Source organism: Cinclus cinclus, chromosome 2, assembly GCF_963662255.1.
Source record: "Cinclus cinclus chromosome 2, bCinCin1.1, whole genome shotgun sequence".
NCBI classification, from domain to species: Eukaryota; Metazoa; Chordata; class Aves; order Passeriformes; family Cinclidae; genus Cinclus; species Cinclus cinclus.
Window position 1 is genome coordinate 32,092,478 of NC_085047.1, and position 21,125 is coordinate 32,113,602.

At 46.9% G+C, this 21,125-nt stretch overlaps 2 protein-coding genes across 15 annotated transcripts; one reads left to right on the forward strand and one right to left on the reverse strand.

Moving 5' to 3' along the window:
- The first annotated feature begins 830 nt into the window (after positions 1-830).
- PHC1 (polyhomeotic homolog 1) lies at positions 831-12,828 on the forward strand. Of its 14 annotated transcripts, none has more exons than XM_062487446.1 (16): positions 831-944; positions 1,532-1,642; positions 2,788-2,865; positions 3,605-3,754; positions 4,691-4,846; positions 5,793-6,291; positions 6,615-6,846; positions 6,938-6,963; positions 7,263-7,375; positions 8,926-9,073; positions 9,166-9,374; positions 9,966-10,080; positions 10,661-10,769; positions 11,445-11,595; positions 12,123-12,354; positions 12,674-12,828. In XM_062487446.1, the coding sequence occupies exons 1-16, from the start codon at positions 831-833 to the stop codon at positions 12,826-12,828; spliced, it is 2,598 nt and encodes an 865-aa protein (XP_062343430.1). The 14 variants fall into 14 exon arrangements, with proteins under 14 accessions (XP_062343430.1, XP_062343431.1, XP_062343432.1 ...); XM_062487447.1 differs by having other exon boundaries at positions 7,281-7,375; XM_062487448.1 differs by lacking the exon at positions 6,938-6,963 and having other exon boundaries at positions 6,615-6,889; positions 7,245-7,264; positions 8,928-9,073.
- A 3,313-nt stretch (positions 12,829-16,141) lies between these two features.
- Positions 16,142-20,784, reverse strand: M6PR (mannose-6-phosphate receptor, cation dependent). The gene is made up of 7 exons (XM_062487454.1): positions 20,666-20,784; positions 19,009-19,179; positions 18,650-18,822; positions 18,450-18,559; positions 18,119-18,249; positions 17,438-17,564; positions 16,142-16,894 (listed from the first exon to the last, which is right to left on the reverse strand). Exons 1-7 carry the CDS (start codon positions 20,728-20,730, stop codon positions 16,772-16,774), a joined length of 900 nt encoding a protein of 299 aa, XP_062343438.1. The 5' UTR covers positions 20,731-20,784; the 3' UTR covers positions 16,142-16,771.
- Positions 20,785-21,125: the final 341 nt, after the last annotated feature.

The window sequence follows — 21,125 nt, forward strand, 5'->3', positions numbered from 1 at the left end:
CTCTTGGCTGATGAAAGCCTTCTCCAGTCCTTTCTCAGTCCTGCAATTCACTGCAACTCATCTTTCTGCTGCTGGAAGATCTCCCTGGTTCTGCATGACCTCTTCAGCAGCTTTTGCCTCACAAGTTGCCTTACAGTGGACACTTCATCCACTCTGCTTCTGATTCTGTTCCTCCTGAAAGGAGCATGCCACTACAGACACCAGCTTCTAATCTAATATTCAAGTTAAGATCTGTTCTGAGCAACAAGTAGCTGGATAGTTTGTGTGGTGAGAAAAAGTCGAGGGCTGGGGGCTAAACTGGGATAAAGAGAGACTGAGTTGGTATCAGTAGGGCATTGGAGCTGAGGGACGGGGGGAAGAGAGGATCAGAAATTGCCAAAGTGCATTGGAAGACTGGAAGCACAGTGCAGTTTGCCTCTGTTCTCTAGTCTTTCTTGAAAGGAGAGGTGGTCAGGTCTGTAGCCAGAATTGCTTCAATGAGCTGCACCTGCTCTTTCACTCCATTACCTTTTTAAGAGTTCAGGATACTGTAGCTTCTAACTATAGCATGGCAATAAACATATGAGAACATGTGCATTACATTTCTGATGGTGGTAATAAAAGATTTAAACTGTGAGTAAGATTTCTGTGTGATTTCAGAATCCCGGCTTCCCTGGCCTCTGTGGTGTATCAGAGCTGTGCAGGGAGCCTGGTATTGAGATACTCTAGTACAAAAGCTGTGCAATGTAGTGAAATACAGTTTGGTTTTTTCTGTAGCCTGACTTAGTTTCCAATTCTTTTGGTGTAGATCTGGAGCCCATCTCAGCCTGAGCTCCTGGGATCCTGTCGCCATGGAGACCGAAAGTGAGCAGAACTCCAACTCCACCAGCGGGAGCTCCAGCTCTGGAGGAAGCACCCGTCCTCAGATCTCACAGATGTCTCTCTATGAGCGACAGGCAGTACAGGTGAGACACGGCTGTGCTCTGGGATGGCAGTGCATCACTGGAAGGTGGTGGTGAGCCTTTTGGATTCCTCTTGTTGTGTGTCAAGGTGGGACAGTGCTCAGAGGACTGTCATCTCTTCAGATCTATAAATTCTTATGCTAGGCCTGATGTTTAGTTCTTGTAGCCTGAGGCTTCATGTTTTATAGGTTACTCCTTCAGTGTCCAGCCTCTTAGATTTAATCTGTATTGTGATCCAGTAGATTGGTTTTAGCCTGCTGTTATGGAGCACATCAGTTTGCCATCCTAGTTTCTCTATGGTCTCAATACACAAACTTCACAGGAAGTTTGTCAGTGTGAGCGTGCACATCCCCAGATTCCTGAGGGTTGTTAAAGTCTTGCAAGTGTGATTCCCACTATCCTGGAATATTCTTGTGATTCAGTGTGTCACCAGATTTGTAACTGTACTACAGATTTGGATGTGCTAACCTCGTGCCTGCTTTCTTGTGTGGTCTAGGGATGTTTTCATGGCTGTTACTTCTTCATTGCTCTCTTCAATTACATTTCAACAGCATGCAATATTTGACAATTGGGTTTTCTTCTTTATCTAGGCCCTGCAGGCACTCCAGAGACAGCCCAATGCAGCCCAGTACTTCCATCAGTTTATGCTCCAGCAGCAGTTTAACAGTGCCCAACTTCACAGCCTGGCTGCTGTCCAGCAGGTAAGTTGCCAAGAGGCAGAAGGAGAGGAATTGGATCATTCTCTGGGGAAGATCCAGAGGTTCTGTTTTTATACAGTGCCTTGTGCACCAAGTTATCCTGATTCCTGATGAGACAATGAGTCCCTAAACACATTGTTTGGAGTTAATACAAAAAGCCAGTCAACTGGAAGCCTGAAGCAAAGATTAATTTGTTTTTTTGGGTACAGTGCAGGGAAAGATAAAATTTGGCATCCCCATCAAGGAACTTGCACTTCAGAGGCCTATGACTATCCCCTGCACCTTCTTTAAATAAAACATGGGTGGTTGAATCAGCAGTGGATGCAGTAGTGGGTTGTTACTTCTGTGAATAAACGTTTATGTTTGCATGAAATTTCAGGCAGCATCCTCTGAAATTTCTGTCTTGGAACTTAGTAGCCATGTTTTCTTTACCAGCAGGAGGGTAAACCTGTCCAACCAGGAAGCTGTCTCTAATTGAGACATATGCAGATCAATATAAATCAATATATTTTATGATGTGTAATTGTTAAGTGGGTTTTTTTCCTTTATCAACTTCGCTCACCTACTAGACTTAATCATCAGTTCAAAATTGATTATGTGTGACATGAATACATTCTGTTTATGTAACAATATCTCAGTAGCTGTACTCCTTGGCAGTTAGTTCAGTATGTCATTGTTCTTAAAATCTCTGCCTGCAGTCTTATAGTATAGAAGAAATAGAGCTTTCTCATCAGTTTTCCACAAATCTTAGTTGCAAAACTGACTGAACTTGTACAAGGGAATTCCCGTGGCATCGGAGAGGAGAAAATAAATCTATCAATATTTATGTTCTTCCACAAACCATATGCTCTCGAATCTGAATTTTCTTACTTGGAGTGCTATCATTGCATTGCTACTAAACTGCCTAATTAGCCCAACAAATTGCTGGTATTGTGGGGAATGTCTGGGTGTTAACAGTGGATTTCAGCATCGGGGTGAAGGTTGCAGTATGATAAGCTGGGCAAGAGTAGTGCATTTACCCATGGGTGGAAGGACTGGAGGTGATACACTCTGAGGCTAAGTTCTGGTAGGTGTTCTGACAGAGCCAAATAATTGGGCTGGATTGAAAAGTTTGTTCAGGCACTCATTTCTCTGCCAATCTCTTGCAGGCTACAATTGCAGCCAGTAGACAGGCCAGCTCCCCCAACACTAGCACCTCGCAACAGACCACCACCACCCAGGCTTCTGTAAGTAAAACTGTTCCCTCACACACAAATTGAAGCCTCCCTCCCGCTCCCTGCCTTGTTCTGTCTCCTTGTCTTTTAGGATGCACACAGCTTCTAAGAATGCTGGGAATCAAGATGCAGAACTTTTGAGGATTTGGGGTGCTGTCATTATTGGTGGGGCTTGAGGAAACCAGATAAGGTTTTTGGGTGGGAGAGGCCTCTTAGCTGGAAATGTAGACGTGGATCTCTGTTTGCTGAGGCTTTGGGGATACATTGTCATGGATTAGAAAAGGATCAGGACTTGTAAGAAGGAAGAGTCATGAGCAGCTTTTGTCTTAGGCAGAGCAGTAGTTTGTTGAATGAGAGGATGTCTGGTTTTGTAGTGAGTGTTGAGCAGCTTGGATTTGCTCAGAGTAGATGAGTCAGTAGGAAAGATTTTGTGGGTTTTTTACCTTTACCTAGGGGGCTGGAGAAAATTATGTATTTTTTTGGATCTCTTATTGCAGTTGCATGCTAACAGTGATTCTCAAGCTCAGCATACAAATGAGGTCAGTATTCAGGGCTTTGGCTAGTTTAGACTGTGTAGCCTATAGGACAAGCCCTCTAAGACAAGAACTTTCTTCTTGTTGGTCCCCTGTGGGATACAGGAAAAAACTGTAAAATGTCTGTTCTGCCTGTACCCCCACTAAGTGCATTTGTACTTATTTCTTGGCCTCCATCTCTTCATATGTGATTTGAAGCTTTTTTTTCCTCTTCTAAGATCAACCTTGCCACCACCTCAGCTGCTCAGCTGATCAGTCGGTCCCAGAGTGTGAGTTCCCCGAGCGCCACAACGCTGACCCAGTCTGTGCTCCTTGGGAACACCACGTCACCACCTCTCAACCAGTCACAGGCACAGATGTACCTTCGGGTAAGAGATGTGCATCGAAGTCTGTCCTGACCGTGAGCCCCACTTACCAGCCACTGCAGAGCTTCACTGCTTGGGATTACCAACACTTATGGACTAACCTAGCTTTAAGGATGTTGCAGTATATTTTAAAATTGCATGGGGAAGCTCTCATCCCTGAAACCACAAGTTTGATTCTGGGCTCAGCCTTTGAGATAGATGAGTTTTGTATTTTGTGGCTCAGGTGAGAATGTTAACAACTGTGTGTGTCTCTGCTCTGCATAGATGTTAAAGGTTCCATAGCACTTTCTCACTAGACTGTAATTCTGAAATATATGTCCTAGACTTGAATGTAGCTCACAGAAATAAAGCTACTTTTCTGGTTCAACGCTGGAACAGATACATGGTAAATTACTCTTTTACTGCTTGCTGAGTTCAGGGATGCAAGTCAAAATTCAGTAAGCCTAGACAAATAAATCAATGTGAACAAATGTTATCCTTTTAAGTGCTATGAAGCGCACCTAGGTAGGAAGCTTAGGCTTGACTGTGGAGTTGGTCTGGGGTTTGGTTACCTACTTGCAAAATAATTTCTGTTTTTTAGTCAACTTCAGATACAAATTTTAATCCCGTTCATTTCAAGCAACACTAATCTTGGATGTATGTTTTTCATCACTTGTTGTGCAACCAGTTTTACTTATACAGCCTTGGGCAGTCTGTGGGAGTTAGCCCCGGCCTATGTTTGATAGAAGAGTGCTTGTTTCCATAAGGAGACAGTTCACAGTTTCCTGCTTCGGAGGGTTATGTTCAGTGTTATAGCGCAGGAAGGGTTGGTGATACTGCAATGTGTGACATTGCATCTTAGTATTACTTTATAATCTGTTTGCTTGTGTTTTTTTTTTTTTCTTCCTTTCTCTCTTCCACTTCCATTCCTTTCATTGCACATCACCTGATCTTCAACAGCCGCAGCTGGGGAACCTGCTGCAGGTGAACCGGACCCTGGGCCGCAATGTGCCTCTCGCCTCCCAACTCATCCTGATGCCCAATGGGGCTGTGGCTGCTGTCCAGCAGGATGTACAACCCACTCAGTCTCCTGGGGTCCACACAGACACAGACCAGGTCAGTGGCACCCTCCCAGAGTCCTCCCTTTCCCATGCTTCTGCCACCCCACACTCTGGTCTTTGTCTCAAGCTATCCCTGTACAGCAGATTAGAGCTACTTTATCCCCAGCCTGTGTCCCTGGTCAGGCAGAAGATTTTGCCACCATGTTTTTCATGTTTGCTTTTTGCCTCCAGAGATGAGATTAATTTCTGCTTAAAATTTCTGAGGTGAGCACAGGCTGGATTGATCCCACCTCCACAGTTTCTTGGCTGTGATTGTGTGAAAAGAACAACTGAGTTCTGCATACAGTTTTCATTCACTGTGCAATTAAAAGTCTTTGCCAGAGGTAGAATTCCTTCATCCATGTGGTTCAATGCTGTAAAGATGCCACAGACTTGTCTGAAGCAATTTTTTGAAGAAAAGTCAGCTCTGATCAAATTTTAGAGATAATGTGGCATTTGGAGCAGAAGTAAATACAGAGGGTGGAATCACCAAAATGCAGAGGAACCAGTGAAATCGGAAGGAATGTGGGCCATGAGTAGATCTATGGGCCTGGAGCAGGCAGGTGGCACAAAAATTGAAAAGGAATGGCCAGTCTTTAAAGGGGTATCTCAGTGCTTCTACAGCTGTGCTGAACTGGGTCCTACCAATGTCAAGGAGTGGCAGGTCTGAAGTCTGTCCCATGCCCTGCAGAAAGACTGTCCCCCCAGATCCTGTTCACAAAGTACCATGAGTTCTTTCATTTCCATCAGAGATTGGGCAGGAGGGAGTTCAGGATAATGTGCACCCTGGAGAGGGCCGTGCTGAGCTTTGCCCTGCAGCGTTAGCAGCTCCTCACAAGAGACCCAAGGCATCAACTCAGCCTGCATCCCAGCAGAGTGTGTTGCTTGCTCGTGCTCTGTCACATTCCCAGCAAGTACTGTGTATAAAGCGAATGGATCCTCTTTGGTGTGTGTGTCTCTAGGTGCAGAACTTGGCTGTGAGGAGCCAGCAGACCTCCGCCACTAACGCCCAGCTCCAAGGCTCTGCTCAGAAGACAGCCCTGCCGGGGAGCTCCCAGGCTTCGGGCTTACCACAGGCTACCAGCACAGGCCAGACCATGGCAGTGGCCCAGGCCTCCTCCAGCGGGGCAGGCCAGTCCCTCAACCTGAGCCAGGCAGCTGTGGGCAGCAATGGTGTCTCCGGAGGTGTGGTGGCCAGTGGTGGGAGCCAGCCCTCAATGGGACTGAGCCAGAGCTCCTCGGCAGGTGCCGCTGGCAGCTGCCAGAGGAAAGGCACCGGGGTGGTTCAACCCTTGCCGGTGGCGGCTGCCCAGGCCGTGACTGTCAGCCAGGGCAGCCAGACAGAGACAGAGAATGCAGCTGCAAAGAAGGGTGACACAGACAATGGTGGACAGCAAACAGTGGGCATGAACCTCACCAGGACTGCTACACCAGCACCCAGCCAGACGCTGATCAGCTCAGGTAAGCACTCAGCTGTTTTTGTTCTCTTCCAAGTCATTGGGCCTTCACAAAAATGACATTTGGAAGCCTGGTGTTAAAAGCTTTTCCAGCACATCTCCCAGCTTCTGTCCTCCCGGAGACTTGTCTCAAGGGGTTATCCCTTTCTATTAGCACAAGAAGTTGATTTAATCCCTCATGTCCTCTGCAAGTAAGCTGTCGGTTGTTTTGGAGTTTAATATCTCAAACCAGTGCAGTGGCTGCCTTATTTTTGTTGTTGTTGTTGTTCCCAGCTGCAATGTGGCTAACTTTTGTGCTCTGTTCTTTCTTACTCTGTTTTTGTATAGCAACATATACGCAGATCCAGCCACACTCACTGATCCAACAGCAGCAGCAGATCCATCTGCAGAAGCAGGTGGTGATCCAGCAGCAGATAGCCATTCATCACCAGCAGCAGTTCCAGCACCGCCAGTCCCAGCTCCTCCACACGGCCACCCATCTCCAACTGGCGCAACAGCAGCAACAGCAGCAAGCAGCATCTCTGACCCAGCAGCAGCAGCAAGCTCAGCCTCTGCAGCAGCAGGCTCCCCCTCCAAACCAGCAGCAGGCACAGACCCTTGTGGTGCAGCCTATGTTGCAGTCCCAGCCACAGCATTTACAGCTCCAGCAGGACAGTCAGTGCCAGCCAGCCACCAAGTCACCCGTTCCTATTCAGTCAAAATCTCTGGTCACCCCCATCAAACCCCCTCAGCTTGGGCCTGTCAAAATGTCAGCAACACAGCAGCCTCCGCCACACATCCCAGTGCAGGTAGTGGGCACTCGGCAGCAGGGCTCAGGCCAAGCCCAAGCACTGGGCTTGGCTCAGATTGCTGCAGCAGTGCCCACATCCCGGGGAATGCCAGCTGTAGTCCAGCCTGTTTCCCAAACCCATGCTGCTTCCCCATCATCATCTTCAGCTCCAGCATCCTCACAGGAAGCTCCCCCTCTCACCACAGGGGTGAATTTGGCACAAGTTCAAGGCACAGCCCACATGGTGAAGAGCCCAGCTTCCTCTCCAGTTGTGGCTCAGATGCCAGCAGCATTCTACATGCAGTCTGTCCAGTTGCCAGTAAGTGATACCATTGAGAAGGAGAATAGCATATGGATTCTCTTTGTTCATTCCTAGGACACCAATCGCAGTCCAGGCCCAGGTCAGTGGGATGGGATGGGTAAGGGGTTTGGGGAAAGGGATGTGGAGACTTTTTTACCCTCAAAACCACTAATTCCAATCCAACCCCTGGGGTTACTGACTACAAGCGTTACTCTTCCACATTCATAGGCTTGCATAAAGTTAATAGATGAGGCTCAGAACCTGCCCCAGGTGGGGTGGGTGTCCACATTGCATACTGAGTATCCTACTTAACAGTGGGGTTTGGTTGACCTTGGCTGGCTGCGGGATGACCACCACCAAGTTGCTGCTCCATCACTCCCACTTCACAGCATGACAGGAGGAGAAGAATACAGTGAAGAGCTTGTTGGATGAGACAAGGATGTGGTGATCACTTCACCAATGACCACCATGGGCAAAACAAACTCAGTTTATGGAATATATTTATTTTGCTGCCCATTTAGTGTAGGATAATTGGAAATAATGAAAATGCAAAAAACACCTTCCCCCTTCTTCACAGGCTCAGCTTAACTCTGATTCTTCTACCTGCTCCCCCTGAATGGTTCAGGAGGACAAGAAATGGGACTTGTGGTCAGTTCATAAGGTTTTGTCTTTTCCTCATCCTTTTCCCTTGCTTTAGCATGGGGGAATCCCTCCCATGGGATACAGTCCTTCATAAAGCCCTTCTCCGGTGTGGGTCTTTCCCACAGGCTGCAGTTTTTCATTAACTGCTCCAGTGTGGATATTTCTGGGTTACAGATCCCTTGGTGTGTGGTACCAGCCATCAGCTCCAGGCCTCAGAGAATCCCCTAGCTACAGGCTATGCAGTGGAAAACTCAAATTCCATAGGCCCTGTCCATGCTGTTGTGGATTGTCCAGCTAGGCCCTACCTAAATCTCTGAGAAAACAGCACTCAGATCATGGAATCATAAATAACTGGAGTTAACGAGAGCCCTAAAGATCATATAATTCCATCATGCTTGCCATGGGCAGTGACACCTTTGAGTAGACTAGGTTGCTTCATCCAGCCTTGCCTTGAGTGCCTCCTTAGCCAGCTGCTGACTCTCTAAACTCTGTCTGCTTCTTCATGGAGATGTAGGATTTGTCTTGATTTTTAGAGCAGGGGGACAATTCTGCTTCTGATGAATGTCTGTCCTCTGCTCTTTTGACTCTCCATTGAAACTGATCTGATTTATCAAAAAAACATGTTTGGAAACTGCTGGTTGAATGCCATTCCATTTCTTCCTGCAATAATCCTTTGAGGTGCACACAGTGTCTTGGTTTTATACCAGTGTATCAACATGACTTGGGACACCAGACCCTAGTCTGTGGCACAGTAGTGAGTCTTCTCAAGCTTTGTTCCTTGCTAGGCAAATGCTCCCAAGTAGAGGTAGGTACTAAGGGAGCTAGAGACATATATTTTCTTTTTTTTTTCTCTTTTTTTTTAATCTGGCTTGTTCTTTGCTTTGGAGCTTTTCTATCTACTTATGTGTTCCTCTTTATTCATGCAGAGCAAATCTCAGACCTTGGCAGTAAAGCGCAAGGCAGAGTCAGAGGAGGAGAAGGAAGAGCCTCCCAGTGTCAACGCACTCCTGCCTGCCAGGTCCTCTCCTGTAACAGATAGCCCCAAAAACATGGAGGAGAAGAGTGGCCTTGGAGGTGAGGTACAAAGGAGAGCTCTGCTTGTGTGTGCTAATGACCTGAAGTAGGTGGAGCAAAGGTAACTGACTCCTGTGCTGTTAACTTTCCAGATAATTCTGATACTGCTGTCATTGCAACCCAAAATGCCACATCAAGTGAAGGAGCCTCAGCCACCCCCACCTCTGCTTCCACCCCAAACCTGGCATTGGCATCACGTCAGATGGGAGACTCCAAACCTCCTCAAGCCATTGTCAAGCCCCAGATCCTCACACACATCATTGAAGGCTTTGTCATCCAGGAGGGAGCAGAGCCCTTTCCAGTAGGGATGTTTTTGTTGTGGGGGAAGGAGTTGTAGCACTTTCTTGGAAGGGTGGTGGACTTCCATCTTTGCATAGGAGTATCTTTTCCCATATTCAAATTCAGCATTTTTAGCCTGAGACACAGGCAGTAAAGAGGAAGGGAAGGGAAGTAGGTGTCATGAATGAAGCAAGCCCTTAAGAGGTGGCATTAAAGAGAAGGGGTTTGAAGGATTAAAACAAGTGTTACAGCAACTGCTCATTCCAGTAGTCACTAAAGCAGTAATTAATGCAGGTACTGTAAGAAGGCTCTCCTCTCTGTGAGGGAAAGATGCATTATTGAGCAGGCAGCAAGTGAAGTTGAAGTAAATAAGGGGAAATGGAGTTCCATGGAATTGGACATTATTCAAGGCAGATAATGCTTGGGGATCTTTAAGTGAATAACCAGGCCTGTGAGTCAGGAAGCTGTAATGACTTGTTTCAGCATCTTTCCTTCCCTATTTAGGCAAAGAGATTCTTCTGAGTTGAATTTTGAACTTCATATACCTTGGCAGAGGGTGGTGGACACAGGAAACCCTTTACTGATGGGTCCAACTCATTCTCTCCTTATCCAGGTGGGTTGTTCTCAGCTGCTGAAAGAATCTGAGAAACCACTGCAGGGCGAGGCTCCTCCTGGCCAGAATGAAAACCTGTCCAGCAATTCTCTGGGAGAAGATAGTGCTTCCATGGGTGAGTTTCAGGACCAGGAAGACTAGCTACTGTTACTGAAAGTTTCTGCTCTGTATTACTAACTTAATGCATTATGGACTTGTATCTCTTCCTGACTTAGAGACTTGAGCTATGGAACTAGGATCTCACTTTTTCTTGAGTGCCAGAACATTGACAGTGCTTTTTTTTGTTCTAAATATGATCTAACTTATGTCAGTAATAAGCAGGAGATTCTGAACTGTACCTGTTTTTAATGACTGTAAGCTGTGAAGGATGTGTGGACAGAGCAGAGAGTGCAGTGATGGAGATTTTCTCCACAGCCTTGTAGGATGTGAGGATTGCACTATTTTTTGCTTTGTTCCATGAAGTGGTACTGACCAGGAGGAAAAAAACTGCTCTGTTCAATATCCTGGGGTTCTAATTAGCGGAGCTTGTGCTTGTCTTTTCCCTGTTGCTTCCCCAAGCTAATGACTTACTAGATTCAGTAGAAAATGGTGCTTGGAATCCGTCTGTGCAGAAGAGCAGTGGAATGGGGAATCACTGGGTGTGTGATGTGCTTCACTTCAGATACCAACTGATGTGTGTTTCTGTATCTCACCAGAGCTTGACAAGAAGGCAAACTTGTTGAAGTGTGAATATTGTGGGAAGTATGCCCCAGCAACCCAGTTCCGTGGCTCTAAGAGGTTTTGTTCCATGACCTGTGCTAAAAGGTAATAAGAGCAAGATGTAGTATTCCTTATCTCTGACCACACATTTGCTGGAACTGGGCATGTGCCCCTTCTCCAAGTCATGTACCACCTTTCAGTACATCTGATCCTTCCTCTGTGGCATGTGCTGGCCACAGAGATTCTTTAGCACTTTAAATGATTTGTAAATGCTTCGAGGTCTGGAGAGGTGGATGTGAGGCCGAGTATAAACAGGATGTCTGGCTTTCTCAGACAATGAAGTGGGAAGGGGGAAATTCTGGGACTATGAAGACCCTCTCTTCAGAGAAATGTACATTTGACTGACTAAATAAATGCCTACTAGTAGCTGTCTGATGCATTGGTATTAGATGAAGACACAGGGGTGCACTGGAGAAAAAAATGGGGAGAAGTTAGACTAGTCATTGCTGCCTCCTGTTGATAGTGGAGTGCTTGTTATGGGTCTTTTTTCCCTTAGGGGAATGACTTAATTGACCCTTCAGATGTTAGATCGAGACTCTGGTGTCCAAATATTGCTTGTGTCAGAAGTCTGGACTGGTTCCTTCCAAGGGGGAATCTGAGAAGGAGGATGAACAGAACTTGATGGTAAAAAGTAGTCTTATCCCCATCTAGAGCAAGGAGAAGTAGTAGGTTTAAATAGTTGCTGCTTTCTAACTGCTGCTCTGCTTCTGCTTACTTGAGGTACAATGTCAGCTGTAGCCATCAGTTTCGGCTGCAGAGAAAGAAGATGAAGGAATTCCAGGAAGCCAACTATGCCCGTGTGCGCCGACGGGGACCACGGCGCAGCAGCTCTGAAATTGCTCGAACAAAGATCCAGGGCAAGCGCCACAGGGTGAGGACACATACCTGTCAAGGCAGGTCTGTGTAGATTTGGCCCTGCTGGCTATGCCACTTTTGTCACAGTGGGTGCAGTCATGCAGGATGTGCCGAGGGAATGCTGACGCTGACACACTTGTTACACAAGGCACGGGGAGCTGTTCTGATCCCTCATGGACTGCAGGAAGTGTGTTCACGTTTGTACTTGTTCCGTGCGCTCTGTGTTCGCTCCCGTGTGCATCTTGAAGGTCTCAGTGAGTGAGGCAAACTGACAGCCTTGGCAGGAAACAATCCACTTTTCCCATTTAATTAGCAGTCTTTCATATGAATTACTTGAATTGGGCTGTAGAAGAATTGAATGAGCCTCAGGTCTGATGTGAGGAAGAGGGAGGTCTTGTGTCAGCTGCCCCTGGACCAACAGCCTGAGACAGTTGTTCCAGACTGTTGGGACAGCTGCTGCTCCCAGTGTCTTGTTTTGCAGTTTGTAATTGTGAATTTCTTATAAAACCCCTTTTCTTTTCCTTCCTTCCTATGGGCTTGTAGGGCCAAGAAGACTCAAGTCGAGGCTCTGATAACTCCAGCTATGATGAAGCTTTGTCCCCTACATCTTCAGGACCCCTGTCAGTAAGGGCCAGTCATGGAGAGAGGGACCTGGCAAACTCTAATATGGCCCCTCCTACCCCAGATCTACATGGCATCAACCCAGTCTTCCTGTCCAGCAATCCTAGTCGTTGGAGTGTGGAGGAAGTGTACGAGTTCATTGCATCATTGCAAGGTGAAGATCCTTTCCTGCACTCCTGTGATCCAGTAGCATGGGGAGATTGGGCTCTCTTTCTGGAAAGAAAATATTGTTAGTGGTGCCTACTGCTTTTGAACATGTTTCTGAATTGGAGTAGATCATAGAGATGAATTCTCAAGATTTATTTCTCAAGTAGCCTTGTGCTCAAGGAGACTGTGGACTAGAACGGGAAAAGGGGTTGGTTAGATTCTTAGCATGTTTTTCCATACCTGCCAGAGGTGCAAAGAGTAGGAATGAGGGAAGTGCCCAATGCACACGTTTTTCACTTTTTTGTTTTTGTTTGTTTGCTTCACAGGGTGTCAGGAAATTGCTGAGGAATTTCGGTCACAGGAAATTGATGGTCAGGCCCTGTTGCTTCTGAAGGAGGAACATCTCATGAGTGCCATGAACATCAAGCTGGGACCAGCTCTCAAGATCTGTGCCAAGATCAATGTCCTCAAGGAGACCTAAGAACTCTGAAGCCAGAGGTCTCACTTTTGCTCTGACCCCAGGGCAGCTGCCAGTTTTGGAGCATCCTGCTGGGGCGGGGAAGAATGGGACACAGTCCCTTGTGGTCTTGCATTCAAGAATGAGAAGGAATTTAACTGCTTGAAACTGCCATGCACAAGCCCATCTCTTGGTCTCTTAATGGTGCTACAAGGTTGAGGAAAACTGCCACCTGGGGCCTTTAAATAACTTTCCTTCTTCCTGATTTTGAATATGCCTCCCCCATATACACCACATAAAGATGTTAAGGGGATCTCTTTCTGTCTTAAAAGACTTCTGAAAGGGAACTGCCCTCAACCGTTTTTGCCACAGCAGGTCTGCTAGATCTTAGCTTTGAATATCATTGCCAGAATTCAAGGCATAGGAAGAGCTGGCCCCACATGGACTTTGGGAGCACCTGTGCTTGGGGCTTTTATGAATGGCAACTAGCAAATAGCAAGTGAGAGAGGTGACAAGAATTTGAGCAAAAGGGGCTGCTGCTTTTCCACTTTGAAAAATACCTAGGCTGCTTATGAACTGGGTTTAATAGCCATTCCAGCATGCATACCAAACTTGAAAGCCTGTGGCAATAGGAGCTGTCTTGTCTTCACTGCATGTCTACAGGAGACAGTAAAGCTAAAGTGTTGTGGCAGCTATTCACTCCAGGTGCTCCTCTCAGAACCAGTCAGAGGATTTTTCCTGAGTACTTATGACAAAGTGATGGGAAACTCGAAGGGGAGGGGATTGTTTTACACTAGGGGAACCTTCCAGCACTAGGTGTGTCTTCCCATTGTGCTAGAGCATAATTTACAGATCCAAAGCAGTCTCCAGAAGCACCAAGGCTCTTCATTAAATGGGCTGGGATTTTGTTTTGTGTGTTTTCTTACCAGTTTGTATTTTCTTTTTGTGTCTGTCTTCATCATCCTCAGGAGAGTTTATTGGACAAAATTTAGGCTAGCAGGATTGTACTGCTTGCCTCAGGCCTTTTTATTTTATTTTTGTGTTGTAAAACAAGTATTTCTCAGTTACAAGAAACCAAACACACACCCTACACGAACTGAATGCTAATCTTTTAATGTGACTTCTCATTTTTAAAGGGTAGAATTTATGTTATAGGCTGATTTTCTCCTACTCAGCCCCTCCAGGTTTGGTTAGGGGTTCTTTGGTTGTTTTTTAAGGGCCAAATGTGGTATTCTGCGGTTTTGTAGCCAAATTGCCAAAGGTGAAAACGTGGGCAGCGTTACTCTCTTCCACAAGCATCTCTACTTCAAACAGGCAAAATACCTGAAGGAGTTACACAAACTATGAAGAGGTAAGTGCCCTCTAGAGCCAAATACCTGAAAGCAAGATGGTGTTATAAACCATGTATTCTCAGCTTTTCTGTTTTCAGAAGTTTCACATGAATATTTGAGTGAAACAAAACTGTTCTCTGTGTTAAGCACCTACTGTTGTAGGAAACCTGTAGTGGCATGGGAGAAAGCCTAATAGCATAGGTAGGAAAACATTAGAGGTCTTTGAAATGGGCTCTTTATTGACCCACGTTAGAAAGAGAGGAATGAAAGTGCTTAGATGGATAAAATGTGGCAGCAGCTTCCTAGTCTTAACTGTGCTGCTCAATCTCACTTTTGTGACATCCTTGTTCATGTGAGAAGACTTCTGAGGCTTTCTGAATGCAGCTAGGCCCAAAGGAAGCCGTCCATGCTTGCACCCTGGGACCACAGTTTGGTATGATGTAATCTGGGGTCAGGGGAGGGAGAGGTTAGAATCAGCAGTGAGCAGAGCAAGGCTGCCCTTGACCCATTTTATTCTTAGCAGGCTGGGTGTGATAGAACTCCTGTTTAGTTTGATGCTTGGCAGGGGCGGCAGGCAGGTAGCCTGCCACTGTTACCAGCTACTCCTGAGGACTGGACTTTATTTCAGTCAAATGGGAAGGCTTCACTTCTTCGTTTCATGTTCAATGTTCTTAATAAAAAAATGCTTGATCAGGCTTTGCAGGTCTGGCTGCTTTTTAACCCCTAAGTGTTTGGAAAGTACAAACTTCATCACTAAGTTATTTTTGACTGTAATTTCTGCAGAAAAATACAGAGCATAATCCATGCATCTGCAGCTACCTGAGCCTCTAAATTCAGTTGTGAAAGATGTGGATAGCCTTCCCTAGCAGGCCATAGAGGACCTGGAGTGAAACAATGTGGCAGCAAAAACCATGAACTAACAAGAACGTGTTCATTACCAGCAAGAGTTCAGGCACAAGCACACACTAAAGGGCCTTTTTCTCACCCAAAAGCAGCTCTAGCACCAAAGCAAGCTCTTGCTCCATCACCACAACACTTCATCAGGTTTTTTGGTCACTTTATTTTTCAAAGTTGTATTTTGTACAAAAAAAAATTACCTCAGACACCACCATGAAAACAGTAACAGACTTACTGACTTCCTATTTTTCCCATGTAGAGACTGTAACAAAAGTCAAAGAAAGCAGGAATTGTGTGCCCACTCCAAATCCAGAAAGAAAGCAGGGCCACTCCTTTTCTACGTCTTAAAAATACATGAACCTTGTCTGTACTCTGCTGTTAACACAGTGGTGGCTTGCTTATTCAGTCTCTGCCCCCCAGACTGAGGGCAGTTCTTTGCCAGTCCACAGTAGGGTAGAATGGGATTGCTCAGTCTAGCCTCTCAAATAAAAAAGCAATTTAGAATCAAGGTGCGAAGTTCCTGAAGGTTCCCATTAAGTCTACAACTCAATTGTACCTGCTTTTCACCAGGGCCCAAAGAGGTCTTTCTCACTCCCAGCCAGTGGCAGTATGTTAAGTACCATCTGCACAGGGCAAGTGTCCTAAGACTGGCCTGCACCCTGCTTAATGGGACAGTGATTTATGAGAGCTGACCATGTAAGAGTCCCTTATGCAGTTCTCAATGTGTTAGCATTCTTAGCCCAGGCTTCCATGGTTTCTTTGCTATAAAAATAAATACTGAATGCTTCATAGGAAAACCCTCTACAAAACAATGAACTTCTGGAGAGCATGAAATCACAAGGCTGACAGTGACTGAGGTGTGGGGGCAGTCACCTCAGGAAACTTGTGTCAGAAGTCAAGTGGCAACTACCTGTCTCATTTTGTCTTGATGTCACTTTCAGTTTCAGCAAATGTTCCTTTTCCTTAGCAGCATATCTTTTCCTTTTGCTTCTCACTGATTGAGAAGACTGAGTCAATATTTTGACTGAAGTAATGAGACTCCATTTAACTCCTATGGTTTTTTAGCATTGCCCCTCTCCAGTCTAAGAGAATGGCACGCATCCCTTTACAGATGTGAAGCAAACTGTAGAGAAGTACACACCACTGCCATTAGGGAAAACAAAAGATTGAAGAGGTGCTAATGCTTCTTCACCCCCAGAGTCTGGCATAGAGCACTCTGTGCCAGTTATGCTGGCAGAAATTGTATAACAGCGCAGAAGCTAGAAAAGCTGAAAACGCATTCAAAGAAAAGTAATTCCAGTGTCTTACAGATCCTGTAAACCTTAGGAAAAAAAATAAAAAAGACACAAAATATCCCTTTTACAGTGTCAGCTGTTTTAACCCATAACCTTTTTCCCTTTCTGCACCCATCCATGCCCCTTTTTTCCTCTTAGTGATTCATCTCCCATTCCTGCTCAGTGCTGAACACTCATATTGCTGTTTTCTGCTCAACTGCCAACACTTCTCCTCTGAGCTCTGCTGCACTTCTAAAACCGAAGTCAGCATTACATTTATAAGACATGCCATTAGGAACCAGTGCTGTTCACATCCAGAGGCATCCATGGGACTCGACACACCAGAGACAGCGGAAGCGAAGTGTAAAGAAAATCGGAAGTGAGAGAAGGAGAACTGGCTGGGAGGCACCTGGCTAAAGAAGCAATGGGGAGATGGGGAGAAAAGATGTTGGTGTGGAAAGCCTGTCACATGGGCAGTAAGTGGTCATCCCGTTCTTCTGACTCCTCTCCCAGCTGGTCATCCCCCACGCCGCGGTACGCGGCTGGCGCGTTCCGAGGCTTGGAGCGGCACACAAAGTCACAGCCATCCTACGAGCACAGGACACAGCACCAGCATCAGACTGTTTGAAGTTGACTCAGCATTGAAACCGCAGCAGCTGCTGGCATTTCTTTTGCTAAGGGATTATGCCTATCCCTGTGCTACCTGAAACGTCTCCCCAAAACCTGACATGAAAATATCCTGCTCAGTCTTAGAAGCTATGGACAGTAATGCAGCAATATCAGGCCAAGGCAAGTATGAAGGAAAATAGCACTGCCTACAATGAACAACGAATGATTTCACGGAGTCAGAAGTATGCATTTCACAGTCACCAGGTGAACATTTCTACCTGGAAGGTGTAAACTCCTGAGGATCACACGTTCTAGTTTGTTATGTAACAGCTGCAGGACAGAGGCAGGAAATTGGTCTCAGCAAGGACTAAAAAATGGTATACACAAGAAAAAGGAAACAGATACCCTCTTCTTCTACTTCAAGGGACTCCACCCTGGTGGTAAGTCTACCCAAAAGACAAAGTCAATGCCATTTTCTCCTAACATGGGCCAGGCTGAGAATACATAAGAATTTTTACTCACTGCTACCAAATTGCCCAGATCTTGCCAGAAGGCAAAGTGAGGAATCTGCTCCATGCCCTTTGCTCCCACAATGAGGCGCTGGTAGAGGAAACCACCAATGATGTAGACTGCAATCAGTGACACAAACCTAAAAGGCAGAATTGAAAAAAAGAAAAAAAAAAGGAAAAATCAAAGCTGAGGAAATCCTATAGAAAATCTCTTCCGAGCCAGCTACCTGCCTCGCATTAGCACTGGAACAATGCTAGCACCACTCAAGAACAGAGCTGTAAACACACCAGACCATAAAAGGTCCCCAAGTTATCAATTTGCTTGTATAAATCTTTTAGCAGCATTATATGAAGTAGTGCCTCGAAGCACAAACACAGAAAATGAATCAAGACTCCTGGTCTGAGTTCCCAGCTCTGGCAAAGAGCCATCATACAATTTTAGGAAGCCAAATCTCCCATGTTTCAGTGCACATGTCTGTAAGCTATGAAGGAAAATGTTTACTGGGAACAGACCAGCCCTGCATCATACCTTGAGCAACATCTTTTGTCCAAAATGCTCAGAGGCACGGTAACATCTAATCGTGGCTGTGGGAAAATACACTGCAGTAATTTAGTCTTACTATAGCATTTGCTATGTTTCTAAATAGCACTGGAGATTATGACTCAGGCACAAACAGCTCTTCAAATGACTCACGTGATCAGCAGAATGGAGCCAACACTGAGGTGGGAATTCTCAGCTGGACAAGCCACACTGCTGTCCATTTCAAAGAGGTAGAAACACTCCTGCTCCTTTTCCCGCTCTTCAGAAATTATGCTGAATGAACTCTGCAATTTGGGAAAAGTGAAGTCATGTGAAAATATGCCTGTGCATGCTGAACTTTACTAGGTGACAGTTTTATCACTGTTGGTGCAGCTGGGCACCAGACACTGGAGGCCAGCTCACTGTCCCCTCAAAACTCCTCTGCTCACAACCAACCATTGGTCTGGCAGCCTCCTGATGCTCTCTCACACCACGTGTCACTCACCGCTGTAACTCCCTGCTTGCAAGAAATCATTATCACAGCTCGCCTCTTCTCACCACTGCAGTGCCTGCCATATGAATCACCTCCTTTATAAATCAGCATGATCCAGTCACCTGCCAGGAAAGAAACAATATAGGCTACAAATCCAGATCAGCAGGAAAAGGCAGCTACTGAGTAAGGCAAAATATTGAGTGGAATCGTACTTCCATTGAAGACCTGGGTTTCATTGATTCTTCCTATCACCGTGGTCTTTCCATTCTGTCTATCTATCTGCACCAGGCCACCAAAGTCGTGCAAGGTGCTGTTGACCTCCCTGCACACCCTGAAATGGTAGACGTAATTTTCTGTTTTGCCTTTCTCCACAGTCACGTTAAACCTGCAGCAGGGAGAGAAGAGATAGCTTCTTGGATTACAAAGAACACTCAGAGCAGTGGGCACTTCAGAGCTGGGAGCCAATCAGAGACCATACTACCAGGGGAGTCCACTCTGCAGTCTGACCCAAATCCTCCCTTCCCCTTGGCCCACTGTGCAGCCCCGAGGCCTGAAGAGTGTTGTGCTGTACCTCATGTGGCTCAGGGGCTCCAATTTCTTCAGCAGGGCTCTCTCCATCTGTGACTCACTGCTCTCATCACCAATCACATCACAGCTCCTCTCTTCTGACTGTTCGGCCCCCGCTACAGCCAGGGCCATAAATACGAGCAGCAAGGCAGAGGTATGGCAAGGTGGTGACATCCTGCACACAAGCCACAGAGAACACAGGGGATTGATTCACTTCGCAAGTGATTGGTTTGAGCCCCCTGCAGACTAACTTCAGGGTCATGGAATCAATGATTAGCCACTTCCTTGGTCCTGACTGCAAAAAGGAGAAGCTGAAATCTAGAAACAACTCACAGTTCACAAGAGACACTAAATCTGAATCTCTCGTGCAGCCAAAGATAATTCACTGGGCCATTTTGGGGCTCTTTTCTGAATTTGCCTTGAGACCACAAAAAGTTTTGCTACTGAGCACATTAATTAGCTGCCAGAGCAGAGTCCAGCAGGCTGAACACTGGAGTAAATTTCAGGCGTAGTCCACTGTTTGTTATGGTGTTGCACTGAGAAGCCAGTCAGCAGAAAATTATTTATGAGGCCTCTAATCAATCATCTTCACAGCTCTCATGTAAAGGGCGCACATGGAAGAGCCACTGTGATTAGTCAGGCTCTGTTTGCTCAAGTGCCTTAATCTTTATAATGATCTTTTCAGTACTCCTTTGGCTGAAAATCCAAAAGATATTAATAATGCTAAACTGCAACTTCACAGAACAGTTTCTTTCTTCCTTTCCTTCCCAGTTTAAGCCAGAGAAGGAGGAAAGCGAGGCATCCTATGTAAGAACCAATCAATGAAGCAGTAATTAAGATAATAGTAATAATAATAGCAATAATAATAACAATAATAGCAATAATAACAATAATAATAATAATAATAATAATAATAATCAGTGAGGTTTGGCTTTCGGGTTTTGGCTCTAAGGTTTGGATTTCAGGCTTTCAGGCTAAAATCACAAATGAAGCATTCAATGATGGCACCAGCCAAACAAAGCAGTGCAACATATCCCATCCCTCTGCTTCTTGTGCTGAAGATTTTGGTAAGCTCCGGTGGCAGGTGGAGAGCAGATCCTCTATTAAATAAGCACCAGGCGGACACGGAGCCCGTTTGACTGAAGTTAATGATTTCCCCGCAGAACCCACCGCCACAGCTCAGAGCTGCTGGGCGGGGGCTCGGCTCGCCATGGGGCACCAGAAGGTTGGGAACGCAGAAATCACAGAATGGGTTCAGGCTGGAAGGGACCACAGTGAGTCACTTGGTCCAACTTTCCTGCCCAAGCAGGGTCATCCCAGAGCACACGGCACAAGATTGTGGCCAGACGGATCTGGAATATCCCAGCGAGGGAGACTACACAACCTCCACGGGCAATCTGTTCCAGTGCGCGGTCTCTAAAATGAGGAAGCCCGTGACACGAGGGCTCGTGACTGCTCTCTCCCGAGGCCAAAGGCAGGACCTGCCCTCAGCCCCGACACAGCTTCTCCCGGGAACTTGCTGCGCGGCTCTGGGAGCGCCTAGGCCGGGCTCCTCCAGCCGGCGGCCGCTGCCCCAGACCCGCCCGGGACGGACCGCGGCTTCGCCCCGCGGCCTCGCCGTGCCCCGCTCCGCAGCTCCCCAGCCCCACCTGAGCACCCACCTGCGGCCGCCCCGGGACCAGGCGCCGCCGCCCATAGGGAAGAGAGACCCGCGGCTCACACGCATGCCATGCTGGGCGGGCCGGGGACCACAAACACGGGCGGCACCGGCCTCCTCCGCGTCCCCACCGGCTCCCTCGCCCGCCCCGCGAGCCGGAAGCCGGGAAGAGCGTGGCGGAACTAGAGCCCGGCGCCAATGGGAGCGGGGGAGCGGCCAGGATCGCCCGCCCAGCAGCGCTTCGGAGCAAATGATGCGCGGCGGGAGAAAGGCGGGCAGGGCCGGCGGCGCCCTGGGACACGCCCACTTCCTCTCCGATAGCCAATGGGCGATGGGCTTTGTCGCAGCGGCTCCGCCCCTACTCGCATTTCCGCCAATGAACGACGAGGCGGGCAGGGAGGCGGAGCCCTGACAGAGCGGAGTCACGGCGGTGCCGCAGGGAGCCGCGCTTCCAGTGCCGAGGC

What these genes read in the sequence shown, in the direction of transcription:
- M6PR (XM_062487454.1), bottom strand. Translation starts at nt 20,730, where the DNA reads ATGCGTGTGAGCCGCGGGTCTCTCTTCCCTATGGGCGGCGGCGCCTGG. An exon ending in TGGTCCCGGGGCGGCCGCAG is followed by an intron (nt 19,180 to 20,665) that starts GTGGGTGCTCAG and finishes GCTTGTGTGCAG; the next exon opens with GATGTCACCACCTTGCCATA. An exon ending in ATCTGGGCAATTTGGTAGCA is followed by an intron (nt 16,895 to 17,437) that starts GTGAGTAAAAAT and finishes CTGTGCTCGTAG; the next exon opens with GATGGCTGTGACTTTGTGTG.
- PHC1 (XM_062487439.1), top strand. Translation starts at nt 831, where the DNA reads ATGGAGACCGAAAGTGAGCAGAACTCCAACTCCACCAGCGGGAGCTCC. An exon ending in AGAAGATAGTGCTTCCATGG is followed by an intron (nt 10,081 to 10,660) that starts GTGAGTTTCAGG and finishes GTATCTCACCAG; the next exon opens with AGCTTGACAAGAAGGCAAAC. An exon ending in GTTCATTGCATCATTGCAAG is followed by an intron (nt 12,355 to 12,673) that starts GTGAAGATCCTT and finishes TTTGCTTCACAG; the next exon opens with GGTGTCAGGAAATTGCTGAG.